This window comes from Hypanus sabinus, chromosome 3, assembly GCF_030144855.1.
Source record: "Hypanus sabinus isolate sHypSab1 chromosome 3, sHypSab1.hap1, whole genome shotgun sequence".
Lineage (NCBI taxonomy): Eukaryota > Metazoa > Chordata > Chondrichthyes > Myliobatiformes > Dasyatidae > Hypanus > Hypanus sabinus.
This window is the reverse complement of record NC_082708.1, coordinates 160,903,540-160,918,937: the sequence shown is the minus strand read 5'-3', so window position 1 is coordinate 160,918,937 and position 15,398 is coordinate 160,903,540. Positions and strand designations below refer to the sequence as shown.

The window sequence follows — 15,398 nt, the reverse complement described above, 5'->3', positions numbered from 1 at the left end:
AGAGGTCAATTAGGTCAGGTGCTTCCAACCTTTTTTATGCCATGGACCAATACAGTTAAACATAGAGCATAAAACATAAAAATCTACAGCACATTACAGGCCTTTTGGCCCACAATGTTGTGCCGACCATGTAACCTACTCTAGAAACTGCCTAGAATTTCACTAGCGCATAACCCTCTATTTTTCTAAGCTCCATGTACCTAAGAGGCTCTTAAAAGCCCCTATTGTATCCACTTCCACCACCACTGGCAGTGCATTCCACGCACCTACCACTCTCTGTGGGAAAAACTTACCCCTGAGATCCCCTCGGTACCTATTTCCAAGCATCTTAAAACTATGCCCCCTCGTGGTAGCCATTTCTGGGAGAAAACTTCTGGCGATCCACATGATCAATGCACCTCTATCAGGTCACCTCTCATCCTCCGTTGCCCCGTGGAGAAAAGGCCAAGTTCACTCAACCTATTCTCATAAGGTACGCCCTCCAATCCAGGAAACATCCCTGTAAATCTCCCCTGCACTCTCTCTATAGTATCCACATCATTCCTGAACTGAGATGACCAGAACAATCACAATACTCCAAGTGGGGTCTGACTGAGGTGTCATATAGCTGTAACATTACCTCATAGCTCTTGAACTCAATCCCATGGTTGATGAAAGCTAACACACCTTACACCTTTTTAACAACACTGTCAACCTGACAGCAGCTTTGAGTGTCCAATGGACACAAACCACAAGATCTCTCAGATCCTGCACACTGTCAAGAGTCTTACCATTTATATTATATTCTGTCTTCAAATTAGACCTACCAAACTAACCACTTCACACTTATCTGGGTTGAAGTCCATCTGACACTTCTCAGCCCAATACTGCATCCTATTGATGTCCTGCTGTAACCTCTGACAACCCTCCAGACTATCCACAACACCCTAACCTTTGTGTCATCAGCAAACTTACTAACCCACCCTTCTATTTCCTCATCCAGGCCATTTATAAAAATCACAAAGAGGTGGGGTCCCAGAACAGACTCCTGTGGAACACCACTGGTCACTGGCTTCCAGGCAGAATACGAACCATCTACAACCACCCTTTGCATTCAGTAGGCAAGACAATTCTGGATCTACAAAGTTAGGTCTCCTTGGATCCCATGCCTCCTTACTTTTTGAAGGATCCTTGCATGGGGAACCTTATCAAGTGCCTTACTGAAATCCATATACACTACATCCACTGCTCTACCTTTATCAATGTGTTTTGTTACATCCTCAAAGAATCCAACCAGGCTCATAAGACATGACCTGCCCTTGACAAAGCCTGGCTGACTATCCCTAATCAGATTATCTCTCCCCAAATGCCCATAAATCCTGCCTCTCAGGAGCTTCTCCAACAATTTGCCCATCACTGAAGTCAGATTCACTGGTCTATAACTTCCTGGGTTATCTCTACTCCCTTTCTTGAACAAGGGAGCAACATTTGCAACCCTCCAATCCTCTGGCACTTCTCCCGTCCCTATTGATGATGCAAAGGTCATTGCAAGAGGCTCAGCAATCTCCTACCTTGCTTCCCACAGTAGCCTGGGGTACATCTCATCCAGTCCCAGTGACTTATCTAACTTAATGCTTTTCAAAAGCTCCAGAACCTCCTTTTCCTTCATGTCTATATGCTTAAGCATTTAAGTCATCCCCACAATTGCCAAGGTCTTTTTTACCTGGTGAATACTGAAGCAAAGTATTCATTAAGTACCTCCACTACTGCCTCCAACTCCATGCACACATTTCCACTATTGCATCTGATTAATCCTATTCTCATACAGCCCATTTTCTTGTACTTCACATACTTGTAGAATACTTTGGGGTTTTCCTTAATTCTGCTCACCAAGGCCTTTCCATGACCCCTTCTGGCTCTCCTAATTCCATTCTTAAACTCCTTTTAAGCAACTTTCTAATTTTCTAGAGCTCTAACAGTACCTAGTTTCTTGAACCCTTTTGTAAGCTTTTCGAAAGTTCCTGCCTAATAGCATTATATTTCCCCCTATCTCAATTAAATGTTTTCTGAAATTGTCTGCTCCCATCCCTCTCCAGCGCTATGGTGAAGGAGATAGAGTTGTGGTCACTGCCTCCAAAATGCTCTCCCACCGAGAGACCTGACACCTGACCAGGTTCATTTCTCAATACCAGATCAAGTACTGCCTCTCCTCTAGTTGACCTATTAACATATTGCATCAGGAAACCTTCCTGAACACACCTAACAAACTCCATCCCATCTAAACTCCCCTTACCCTAAGGAGATGCCAATCAATATTAGGAAAGTTTAATATCTCCCATCACAACAACTCTATTATTATTACACCGTTCCAGAATCTGCCTCCCTATTTGCTCCTTGATATCCCTGTTACTATTGGGGGGGGGGTCTATAAAAACACCCAGTGGAGTTATTGCCCCTTTCCTGTTTCTGACTTCTACCCACTGACTCAGTAGACCCTCCCTCTTTTTCAGTAGCTGTGACACTTTCCCTAATTAGCAATGCCACACCCCCCACCTCTTTTGCCTCCCTCTCTGTACTTTTTGAAGCCTGGCACACTCAGCAGCCATTCCTGCTCCTGAAATATCCAAGACTCTGGTAATGGCTACAACATATGGTTCCACGTATTAATCCAAGGAAGGGGTCTGTGGACTCAAGGTTGGGAACCCCTGTTATAGGTCAAGGCACTATTGACAAGTGGGAGGCTTTAAAAATGTCACAGCCAGAGTCCAGGTACCGCATGTTTTTGTTGTAAAGGCAAGGATGCAAGTTTACAGCAGGAGGCATGGTAAAAGCAAAGGGAATAATTTACGTATTCTTCCTTATTTCATGGCATTTTGTGGCTTGGGACCAACAGAGGTCATATCTTTGCTGACTGCTTAATATTGCTTCAAGATTGTGTCTTTGCTAATTGCTAATAAAGTATGGAATAAAGGATTTGACTCTTTGGAACGCTCATTTCTTTGAAGCTGAGGGTGGGTCGTGCATGTAGAACAACCCCATGGCGGTCCCAGGCTAGCGGCAATTGGTTTGTTTTTGGATTAGTTTCGCCACTGCATTTTGTCAGCAAAGGTTTCAACAGTTATACCAAACCAATGTCAGCACTTGGATGTGTATGGGAAATTGGAAGCACCGACCCAGAGCAGTTTGTGACAAGACAGTTTGTTGTTTTACTCTCTGTGTTTGGATTTGAAACACAGTTTTAAAGTGGCCAATGTTGCTGTGTCCAACTGGGTTGGACTGGAAAGCTCTATAGTGCTACTTGCTTGAAGTGTTTGACCCTTGATCCTGTTGAAAAGCTGAAGAATTGAAGTACTGAATATCCAGTGGTGAAAAGCTGAACTGAAACTGCCACTGTTTTGTCTTGTTTGCACACCTTGCTTTAGCTGAGTTTAGCAAGACAACAGAAATTGAAGGAGAAGTACGCCTTGTTAGAAGAGCTTCGAAGAAGCCAGGAACAGCTTGGGGAAATCAGGAAGAACAGGTGGAACAGCTTTGAAGGAACCAGGAACAGCTTTGGGGAAATCAGGAAGAACAGGTGGAACAGCTTTGAAGGATGATAGAGGAACTTGAATTGCAGGATTAAATTGCAGCCAAGGTAGCCAGAGTTAAAGTGCTAAGAGCTGCAAATGCTGTGGGCTCTAAACATGCTTCAGCTAAGCAGTTCTCTGGTGAGAGTTCCTATGTTGACACAGCACAGAGAAAATCCAACATACTCAAAGTTTCAAAGTGCATTTATTATCAAAGAATATGCAAATTATACAACCTTAAGATTTGTTTGCTTACCGGCAGTCACAAAGCAAGGAAACCAAAATAACCCAATGAGAAAAACCAAGCCCCCAGTGCCCACAGAGAAAGAGAGAAAAAACACACAAAACAGATCATGTAAATAGCAGAAGCGAGCAACAACAGCGTACTCTGAACCAAACTGAATCCTAAGACCAAAGTCCCCAGAGGAGCCTGGAGTAAGCCCAAAGCCTTCAGTTCATCACATTAGCGAGGCAAATCACCACAAAGTTCGCAGACATGAAGCACAGCAGATGAGGCAGACCTTGAACACATTGCCCTTCGATTCACTTTGAATCTGGATTTCACTGCTGAAGAAGCCGTCCTCGACCTCTCCTATTTGGCTCGGCATTTAGAGTAATCCTCCTTCATACCCCAGTTAGTTGGACGGGCAGCAGAACTTCTCCGTTCCATCTTCTCCCCTCCAAATCATTCACTCCAACCAGCATGGGTCCAAGTCCCAGTGCGTTGATTTTGCAGCGCAGTGGCAGGGCGCATCCCGCGAATTTGCTTTGCCTTCACTCTCTTTTTCATTGTTTGCAATGTTAGTTTACCAAAATTCCTTTGCTTTCAAACTACCGGTGAGCAGACGCATGTCATTGGTAGCGCTATCTTAAACCGGAAGTTTAACTCAATCTCAAAGTGGATGCATTTGAGGCAATAGTCGATGAACCACAAGTTTGAACCCCAAGGGGTAGTTCTCTCTCAGCCTGCACCAAAGAGGCACCCTAAACCTATGCCATGTCTGAAAGCGTGAGGTGCTGCAGAGAACATTGGTTTACAAAGTGATGACACTCAAGTTTCAGATGACAAGGTCTAAGTGCCACGCTGGAGGTCATAAGAACACAAAAAGAAATAACAAGTTTAGTGATGCAACGACAATGCATTGCACCTCTGTCTAAAAGAGAGATTCAAATCTTCATTGGTGGTCATTCATTTATTGGGGCTTTCAAGAATAGCACTGAAAGGAAAACTGAAGATTTTGGTGACTGTCTCTATTTTCTCAATTGTACACTGGAGGTTACCCTAAAGAGCTTGTCAAAAGTTATAATCCAGCCAGCCCAGAGGAAGGACAGCTGAGGGCTAAAGCTTTACTACAGGAACGTTTTGGTGATGAGCAGGTAATTGTTGTGGCCTACCTGGAAAAGGCTCTTTCTTGGCAGCATTTAAAACCGGAAGATGTAAAAGCTCTTCAAGATTAGTCTTTTTCTTAGTAGTTGTTGCAATGCTATGGAAGACATGCAGGCCGTACATGAGTTGAACATGCCCGTTCACATGAAGATTGTCGTAAATAAATGACCTAATGAACTTAGAAAAGAATGGAGATTGGTGGTGAATGAACTACAAGAAAGGCACCACTGTAAGGTTGCTTTCACTGACGTTGTTAATTTCATAGAAAGATGAGTGAAGATTGCTACACACCCGGTGCTTGGGAAAGTATGCAAGACTACATTGCAGGCAGTAAGTATAGGTGTGAATAAAACTGATCAAAAAATTGTTCTCAAGCTAAAGGAAGCAGCTTTGCCACTACTGTGGCTATTGTGGAAAGTGAAACAGAGCCTGGAACTGATGAAAAAGGTGTAGATTTGAAACCAGCCATTACACAGCAGTGAGTACCACCCTGGTATTTATTGGTCTTATGGGGGCTGGTGATCGTGATTGTAAACTTCCTATAATTCCAGTTCAGGTGAAGTCTAAGAAGAGCAACAAGACAGTGGTTACTTATGATACCCTAGGTCAAGGAAGTACAGTAGTTTTCTGCAGAGAGAGCCTCATGGACAAGCTCAACTTGACAGGAAAAGGAACATTTAAGAGAAGGTCCTGTGTAGCTGTATCGTTTCAGGATTGGAGGTGGATGGCTTAGATAGTGAGAGCTATTGTGAATTGTTAAACGTCAATATGGAGGAACATTCCTCAACAGAGAGATCTTCAGGAATGGTCTCACTTGAAGTATATTTATTTGTCAGAAATTGAACTGTTGATAGGGATGAATGTGCCTAAACTATTTGGAGCCATTGGAAGTGATTTGTGATGTTAATGATGGACCCTATGCAACCAGAACAATGTTGGGTTGAACTATTAATGGACCATTGAAAGGTGACCGTGATAGTGGAAGAAACCACACTTGGCCAGAGCTGACAGTTAATGGGATCTCAGTTTTGAACCTAGATGAGCTTTGGCAGCAGTAATTCAAGACAGATTTTCCTGAAACAGTCAATAGGGACAACCTGGTTTGCAGAAAATCATAATCCAGAACAGACTGCTTACCAAAAGAGGACACTTGCGTAAATGTTGAGATTTCATGTCTCCTGTGTCTTCGTATCATGTAGTTGTAATTATTACAGTATAACAGTTAGGGGGCTGCAATGTAGGAGTCACGTGCCTGTTCTCTATTTGCACATTGATGCACCATCAATAACTCACACTGAGACGCAAGGTGAGATATCGGCTTTTATTGACTGGAAGAAGGAACCAGGAGTGAGTGTCCATCATACTATGTCCTGGAGACCGAGGCCGAGCGTCAGGCCTCAGATCGGCTTTATACAGGGGCCTGTGGGAGGAGCCACAGGAGCAGTCAGCAGGGGGCGTGTCCAGACAGGCACATAGTTCACCACACACATTTATCATGGTAACTGGTCACAAGTATTTGGGGGGAGTGTAGTAAAAGCAAAGGGAATAAGGTACATATTCTTGCTTATTTTGAGGCTGTTTGTGGCTTGGATCAGGTGGAGGTCATATCTTTACTGACCACTTAATCACTTTAAGATTTTATGTTTGCTAATTGCTATTAACGGATTGAATAAAGGATTCAACTCTTTGGAATGATCATTTCATTGGTGCGTCAAGCATGCATAACAACCTCATGGTGGTTGCAGGCTAGTGGCAGTTGCTTTAATTTTGGATTAGTTTTGCCACTACAATTGTTATTATGCATATGTAAACTTGTGCATATGACAATAAACTAGACTTTGACTTTGAAAAGTCATCATTCCAAAATATTAATTTTTCTCTCTACAGATGCTGTTGAGCATTGGGTAGAGTTTAAAGATTGAGGATATACATGAAAATATATTGTAATACAGTAATGTGTGCTGCTTTCATTTGCATGGTCTACTGACACCCTCTGCAGGTAGGGTGTCAGAACTCCGTGCAGGCTCAGTTGTGACTTTCAAACTGCACATTAGAACTTTGTGCACTTTTTGCAGCGCTATTTTAATTTTAATTTCTATATTGCTTTTAATGGGTGTCTAAGTGGCAGTTCAGACTGAGCTCCGTGTCAGGACTCGTTCACATGTGTATATTCACTCACACAGCCACCCCCATCTTAAGAATGTCCAGCATTTGTACAGCATGCACATTCAAGTGAGCACTTGGGATGGATTTGCTGATCACTGCAGAGCCACAGGCATCTTCGGATATCTGTGAACTCAGTTCACGGCCACAGTTCTGGCCTGCAAGCTGCTCACGTTATGGACAGTTCACTGGAATGGAAGTGGGTATTGGGACAACAGGTGCAGGTATCTATGGATCGAACATAAAGGAGTAAGGCAAAAACAGAAAATGCTGAAAGTACTTCCCACTACCAATGAAAAGTCCTCAAACTGCAGCAGTAAGTCTGTTTATCCTCCCAGCCTGACCTCTGAGTGTTTTCATTTTAGATTTCCAACTTCTCCTTTTGTAATTTTCACTATGTTGGGGGTAAGGTTTTACCATCAGGACAGAAGTCAAAGGCAAATGGTAAATAATAAAGCAAGTATTGACTTGACATGTAGCATTGTGGGTTTTCAGCACATTTTCTTGTTACACTTTTCATTCAGTAACTTCAAACTCACAAGGAAGGTGACCTGACCAACAAATCGAGGGCTGTGGTTGGGGTTACTGTCATCAGAGCAGAAAAATGAGGGATGTCACAATTGTTCAAAATTATGGGGAGTAGATAAGGAGAAACTACCTCTGTGGACAGGGGAGGAGCAACCAATTAGTCAAGTTAAAGGAATGGCAGATGAAGAAAATGAGAAGGATTTATTTTGATGTTGGGATCTGGAAAGCACTAAAGGCAGAATCAAAAGTCGATTTCCAATAGAAGCGGATGTATACTTGAAATTAAGAACCTTGCAAAATTCTCCTAAGGAAGTTTATTGGATAGATCTTGCAATAAGTGGAATCACACAAGATGAACTAAATGGCCTCCTACAAAGTGTAATTCCATAATGGATAGCACCTTTTGCTCTTCCTCAGATAACATTGTGGGAATCTTTCAATCCACTTCAGAGAGGAGGAGGGTCTTGGGTTAAAAGTTTCTTTCCCAATGATGTAGTGGTCTCTCAGCAAAGTTCTTCAGTTGTTCTGTGCTCTCTCAGTATTACAATGGGAGTCTCAGACCAGATTTCTGTGAAATCTCTGGAGTGGGACAGTATACCTTAGAGTGGAGCTAACAACCATGGCCCATTCTTACTGAATGCTGCCTGTACCTTCAGGTTCATGGATTATCTTCTGCCATTCCTTACGCCAAACATTTCACCCTCAGCACTCTTTTACAGAGACATACAGCATGATAGAAGGTCCTTTGGCCCATTTAGTCCACCCAACTATGTGAGACGCATAAACTAATCCCATTTTCCTGAAAATCCTACAAAAAGTAGTGGATATGGCCCAGTCCATCACAGATAAAGCCCTCCCAACCACTGAGCATATTTACACACAGTGCAGTCACAGGAAAGCAGCATCCATTATCAGGGACTCCCACCAACTGGGTTATGCTCTCTTCTCACTGCTGCCATCAGGAAGAAGTACAGGAGCGTCAGGACGTACACCACCAGGTTCAGGTACAGTATTTACCCAACTATAAGGCTCTTAACCAAAAGGGATATCTTCATTCAATTCACTGACCCCATCACCAAAACGTTCAACCTTTGGATTTACTTTCAAAGACTCTTCATCTCATGATGGTGATATTATTTAATTTGTAAAGACAATTTGCTGTCTTTGGTACAGTTGGCTGTTTGTCTATCCTGCTGGCTGCGGGTTTTCATTGATTCTATTGTGTTTCTTGGATTTACTGAGCATGCTCGCAAAAAATGAATCTTAGAGTTGTATGTGGTAACGTATAGTGCCTTGGCAATAGATTTATTTGGAACTTTTATTCTCCCACAATATCATCAACTCACCTCCCCAATCACCCACACAAGATACAGCCCACCGCTAACCCCATAAGCCTCCTTCGCTGCGCCTGCGCATTCGCGCGACAGACTCCCAAACACCCACGCCCCCTTCCCGGCCTTGAGCAAACTGCGCATGCGCACTTCTATGGCGCCGGCTTCGGTTTGCACTGCGCCTGCGCTGAACGGTCTCCGTTTCTAGGTTAGCGATGGCGGAGGGCGCTGCGGGCTGTGAACATTACTTGCGTTCCTGTCTGCTCAAGGTGAGTGGGTCATCGTCTCTCCCTGCTCCTCGGTTGTCATCTGCCACCCCACTTCCGTTACCCCAGTCCTTCTCCTCCGTCCTCCACATGCATCTCTGCCCCACGTCCTCTCCCTGTTCCTTCCACCCCACTTTCCTCTCGACCACGACTAACTATATTTCAATGGAGTGGCTTGCTGGACCATTTTTATGAGACTTGAAGAGTCAGCCACATTGGTCTGGAATCTCATCTCGGCCAGATTGTGGAGAGGGCCGCAGATTTCCTCCTCGGATGGCCATTAAATTATCTTACGATATTTACGGCATTGTAATTCTGCGGTAGTCTTTACTAATTCATTACTAAAAAATCAAATTTCACAGTTGCCGAAGTTGATTTGAGTCATGACTGACAGATAAGCAGAGCCTTGGGCCCATCGTGTGTACACCAGCCATTAATTACCCATTTGCACTAAAGCTGTGTTATCCCAATGATTCCATTTTTATTCTCTCTAATTCTTATAAACCTCCCATCTCCAAACCTACCTTTACATATAGGGCAATTTACAGTTAACAATTCGCATGTTACGATAGAACATTACGTTTCAATAAGGCATTGTATATATAGGCCCTTTGGCTGATGTTGTGCCGACCTTTTAACCAAATCTAAGCCTTCCCTCCTACATAGCCCTCCATTTTCCTATCATCCATGTGTCTAAGAGTTTCTTGAATATTCCAAATGAATCCGTCTCCACCACCACCCCAGCACTGCGTTCCACGCACCCACCATACTCTGTAAAAAGAAAAATCTTTACTGACATCCCCCCCCCCTATACTTTCCCCATTAAAAGTATGCCACCTCATATTAGCCATAACTCAATATACATCTGACTTCAAGGCTGATGGTGTACTTCTGGTACTCTGAGGCTGTTAGCCTCTGCATTAATTCTGGCCTGAATTGCTGAGGTTAAGGATTAGAAGTGATTGCTGCAGAAGGCTCAAATTGCCTTATGTTTTGTTATAGAACATCGAATAGTACAGCACATTACAGGCCCTTTGGCCCACAATGTTGTGCCGACCCTCAAACCCTGCCTCCCATATAACCCCCCCACCTCAAATTCCTCCATATACCTGTCTAGTAGTTTCTTAAATTTCACTAGTGTATCTGCCTCCACCACTGACTCAGGCAGTGCATTCCACACACCAACCACTCTCTGAGTGAAAAACCTTCCTCCAATATCCCCCTTGAACTTCCTTCCCCTTACTTTAAAGCCATGTCAATAGACAATAGGCAATAGGTGCAGAAGTGGACCATTCAGCCCTTCGAGCCTGCACCACCATTTTGAGATCATGGCTGATCATCTACTATCAATACCCGGTTCCTGCCTTGTTCCCATATCCCTTGATTCCCCTATCCATAAGATACCTATCTAGCTCCTTCTTGAAAGCATCCAGAGAATTGGCCTCCACTACCTTCCGAGGCAGTGCATTCCAGACCTCCACAACTCTCTGGGAGAAGAAGTTTTTCCTTAAGTCTGGCCTAATTGACCTACCCCTTATTCTCAAACCATGCCCTCTGGTACTGGACTCTCCCAGCATCTGGAACATATTTCCTGCCTCTATCTTGTCCAATCCCTTAATAATCTTATATGTTTCAATCAGATCCCCTTTCAATCTCCTTAATTCCAGCGTGTACAAGCCCAGTCTCTCTAACTTCTCTGCGTAACACAGTCCAGACATCCCAGGAATTAACCTCATGAATCTATGCTGCACTTCATCTACAGCCAGGATGTCCTTCCTTAACCTTGGAGACCAAAACTGTACACAGTACTCCAGTTGTGGTCTCACCAGGGCTCTGTACAAATGCAAGAGGATTTCCTTGCTCTTGTACTCAATTCCCTTTGTAATAAAGGCCAACATTCCATTAGCCTTCTTCACTGCCTGCTGCACTTGCTCATTCACCTTCAGTGACTGATGAACAAGGACTCCTAGATCTTTGTATTTCTCCCTTACCTAACTCTACACCATTCAGATAATAATCTGCCTTCCTGTTCTTACTCCCAAAGTGGATAAACTCACACTTATTCACATTAAACGTCATCTGCCAAGTATCTGCCCACCCACCCAGCCTATCCAAGTCACCCTGAATTCTCCCAACATCCTCATCACATGTCACACTGCCACCCAGCTTAGTATCATCAGCAAATTTGCTGATGTTATTCTCAATGCCTTAATCTAAATTGTTGACGTAAATTGTAAACAGCTGTGGTCCCAATACTGAGCACCGTGGCACCCCACTAGTCCCCACCTGCCATTCCGAGAAACACCCATTCACCGCTACCCTTTGCTTTCTATCTGCCAACCAGTTTTCTATCCATGTCAATGTCTTCCCCCCCAATGCCATGAGCTTTGATTTTACCCACCAATCTCCTATGTGGGACCTTATCAAATGCCTTCTGAAAATCGAGGTACACTACATCCACTGGATCTCCCCGTCTAACTTCCTGGTTACATCCTTGAAAAACTCCAACAGATTAGTCAAGCATGATTTACCCTTGGTAAATCCATGCTGGCTCGGTCCAATCCTATCACTGCTATCTAGATATGCCACTATTTCATCCTTAATGATGGACTCTAGCATTTTCCCCACCACCGATGTCAGGCTGACAGGTCGATAGTTCTGTTTTCTCCCTCCCTCCTTTCTTAAAAAGTGGGATAACATTAGCCATTCTCCAATCCTCAGGAACTGATCCTAAATCTAAGGAACATTGGAAAATGATTACCAATGCATACACAATTTCCAGGGCCACCTCCTTTAGTACCCTAGGATGCAGACCATCTGGACCTGGGGATTTGTCGGCCTTCAGTCCCATCAGTCTGCTCATCACCGTTTCCTTCCGAATGTCAATCTGTTTCATTTCCTCTGTTACCCTATGTCCTTGGCCCTTCCATACATCTGGGAGATTGCTTGTGTCTCCCTTAGTGAAGACAGATCTAAAGTACTCATTAAATTCTTCTGCCATTTCTCTGTTTCCCATAACAATTTCACCCAATTCAATCTTCAAGGGCCCAACATTGTTCTTAACTGTCTTCTTTCTCTTCACATACTTAAAAAAGCTTTTGCTATCCTCCTTTATATTCCTGGCTAGCTTGCATTCGTACCTCATTTTTTCTCCCCGTATTGCCTTTTTAGTTAAGTTCTGTTGTTCCTTAAAAACTTCCCAATCATCTGTCCTCCCACTCACTTTAGCTCTGTCATACTTCCTTTTTTTTTTAATGCTATGCAATCTCTGACTTCCTTTGTCAACCACTGTGGCCCCTTTCCCCCTTTGAATCCTTCCTTCTCGGGGGGATAAACTGATTTTGCACCTTGTGCATTATTCCCAAGAATACCTGCCATTGCTGTTCCACTGTCCTTTCTGCTAGGATATCCATCCAGTCAACTTTGGCCAGCTCCTCCCTCATGGCTCCATAGTTTCCCCTGTTCAACTACAACACTGACACCTCTGAGCTGCCCTTATCCTTCTCAAATTGCAGATAAAAACTCATAATATTATGATCACTACCTCCTAATGGCTTCTTTACTGCAAGATTGCTTATCAAATCCTGTTCATTACATAACACTAAATCCAGAATAGTCCTGTCCCTGGTCGGCTCTCGTACAAGCTGTTGCAAGAATGCATCCCGTAGGCACTCTACAAACTCCCTATCCTGGGGTCCAGCACCAACCTGATTCTCCCAGTTCACCTGCACGTTGAAATCCCCCATAACTACTGCGACATTACCTTTGCCACATGCCAATGTTAACTCCCTATTCAACTTGCACCCAATATCCATGCTACTGTTTGGTGGCCTGTAGACAACACCCATTTGGGTCCTTTTGCCCTTACTGTTCCTCAGTTCTATCCACACAGACTCTACTTCTGATCCTATGTTCCCCCTTGCAAAGGACTGAATCGCATTCCTCACCAACAGGGCCACCCCACCCCCTCTGCCCACATTTCTGTCCCTATGATAGCATGTATACCCTTGTACATTCATTTCCCAGGTCTGATCTCCCTGCAGCCATGTCTCCGTTATCCCAACAACATCATAGTTACCCATTCGCACCTGAGCTTCAAGCTCATCCACCTTATTTCTGACACTTGGTGCATTCAGTTATAGAATTTTTAGCCCATTTCTCCTCTCTCTGTTTGAATCGCCGCCTATTGTGCTTAACCCAGCTCCCTGTGCTCCCATCAGGCTATACGCCCCTAGAATTTTGTTGTCCTTCCTAAATTTACTTATTCTTTCTGCACATTTAACTCCATGTTCCGTCAGACCATCCCTCTGGACATGTGTCCTCCTTATCACTTGTTCCGCCTCACCTTTCTCTACTACACACTTAATATTCTGGGACCGTGTAGTCCCCACCTGTCCTTTATTCTTCCTCTCACTATCCTCTCTCACATTCTGGATCCCTGGCCCCTGCAAATTTAGTTTAACCCCCCCCCCACAAGAAGCACTAGCAAACTTCCCTGCAAGAATGTTAGTACCGCTCCAGTTCAGGTGTAAACCGTCCCTTCGGAACAGATCCCACCTTCCCTGGAACAAAGCCCAATTATCTAAAAACCTGAAGCCCTCCCTCCTGCACCATCCTCTCAGCCACGTATTAATCTGTATAATCTTTCTGTTCCTTGCCTCACTCGCACGTGGCACAGGTAGCAATCCTGATGTTGTTACCCTCGAGGTCCTGCTCTTCAGCTTTGCACCTAACTCCCTGAACTCCCTATGCAGGACCCCCTCACTCATCCTACCCACGTCATTTGTCCTTACATGGACCACAACATCTGGTCCTCTTGTACTGAGCGGTGGTGCCCTGGGGAAGAGACGCTGGCTGTCCACTCCGTCTATTCCTCTTAATACCTTGTACACCTCTATCATGTCTCATCTCATCCTCCTTCTCTCCAAAGAGTAAAGCCCGAGCTCCCTTAATCTCTGATTATAATCCATACTCGCTAAACCAGGCAGCATCTGGTAAATCTCCTCTGTACCCTTTCCAATGCTTCCACATCCTTCCTATACTGAGGCGACCAGAACTGGACACAGTACTCCAAGTGTAGCCTAACTAGAGTTTTATAGAGCTGCATCATTACATTGAGTCTCGTAAACTCTATCCCACGACTTATGAAAGCTAACACCCCATAAGCTTTCTTAACTACCCTATCTACCTGTGAGACAACTTTCAGGGATCTGTGGACATGTACCCCCAGATCCCTCTGCTCCTCCACACTACCAAGTATCCTGCCATTTACTTTGTACTCTGCCTTGGAGTTTATCCTTCCAAAGTGTATCACCTCACACTTCTCCGGGTTGAACACCATCTGCCACTTCTCAGCCCACTTCTGCATCCTATCAATGTCTCTCTGCAATCTTCGACAAATCTACAACACCACCAACCTTTGTGTCATCTGCAAACTTGCCAACCCACCCTTCTACCCCCACATCCAGGTCGTTAATAAAAATCACAAAAAGTAGAGGTTCCAGAACAGATCCTTGTGGGACACCACTAGTCACAACCTTCCAATCTGAATGTACTCCCTCCACCACAACCCTCTGCCTTCTGCAGGCAAGCCAATTCTGAATCCACCTGGCCAAACTTTCCTGGATCCCATGCCTTCTGACTTTCTGAATAAGCCTACCATGTGGAACCTTATCAAATGCCTTACTGAAATCCATGTAGATCACATCCACTACTACCCTCATCTATATGCCTGGTCACCTTCTCAAAGAACACTATCGGGCTTGTTAGGCACGATCTGCCCTTCACAAAGCCATGCTGACTGTCCCTGATCAGACCATGATTCTCTAAATGCCCATAGATCCTATCTCTAAGAATCTTTTCCAACAGTTTTCCCATCACAGATGTAAGGCTCACTGGTCTATAATTACCTGGACTATCCCTACTACCTTTTTTGAACAAGGGGACAAGGGGACATTCACCTCCCTCCAATCCTCTGGTATCATTTCTGTGGACAATGAGGACATAAAGATCCTAGCCAGAGGTTCAGCAATCTCTTCCCTCGCCTCGTGGAGCAGCCAGGGGCATATTCCGTCAGGCCACGGGGATTTACCCATCCTGATGTATTTTTAACAACTCCAACACCACCTCTCCTTTAATATCAACATGCTCCAGAACATCAACCTCACTCATATTGTCC

The 15,398-nt window shown here is 44.2% G+C and overlaps 2 protein-coding genes across 5 annotated transcripts in view; one reads left to right on the top strand and one right to left on the bottom strand.

The window, feature by feature from the left end:
- Nucleotides 1-15,398, bottom strand: part of LOC132391832 (uncharacterized) — a 101,336-nt gene that overhangs the window by 21,516 nt on the left and 64,422 nt on the right. The gene's annotated exons all lie outside the window — the stretch shown is intronic.
- Nucleotides 9,094-15,398, top strand: part of rchy1 (ring finger and CHY zinc finger domain containing 1) — a 54,786-nt gene continuing 48,481 nt past the window's right edge. Inside the window, exon 1 of the mRNA XM_059965503.1 lies at nt 9,094-9,223. Coding sequence (XP_059821486.1) covers nt 9,170-9,223 — 54 coding nt within the window. The 5' untranslated portion in view covers nt 9,094-9,169. The remainder of the gene's footprint in view (nt 9,224-15,398) is intronic.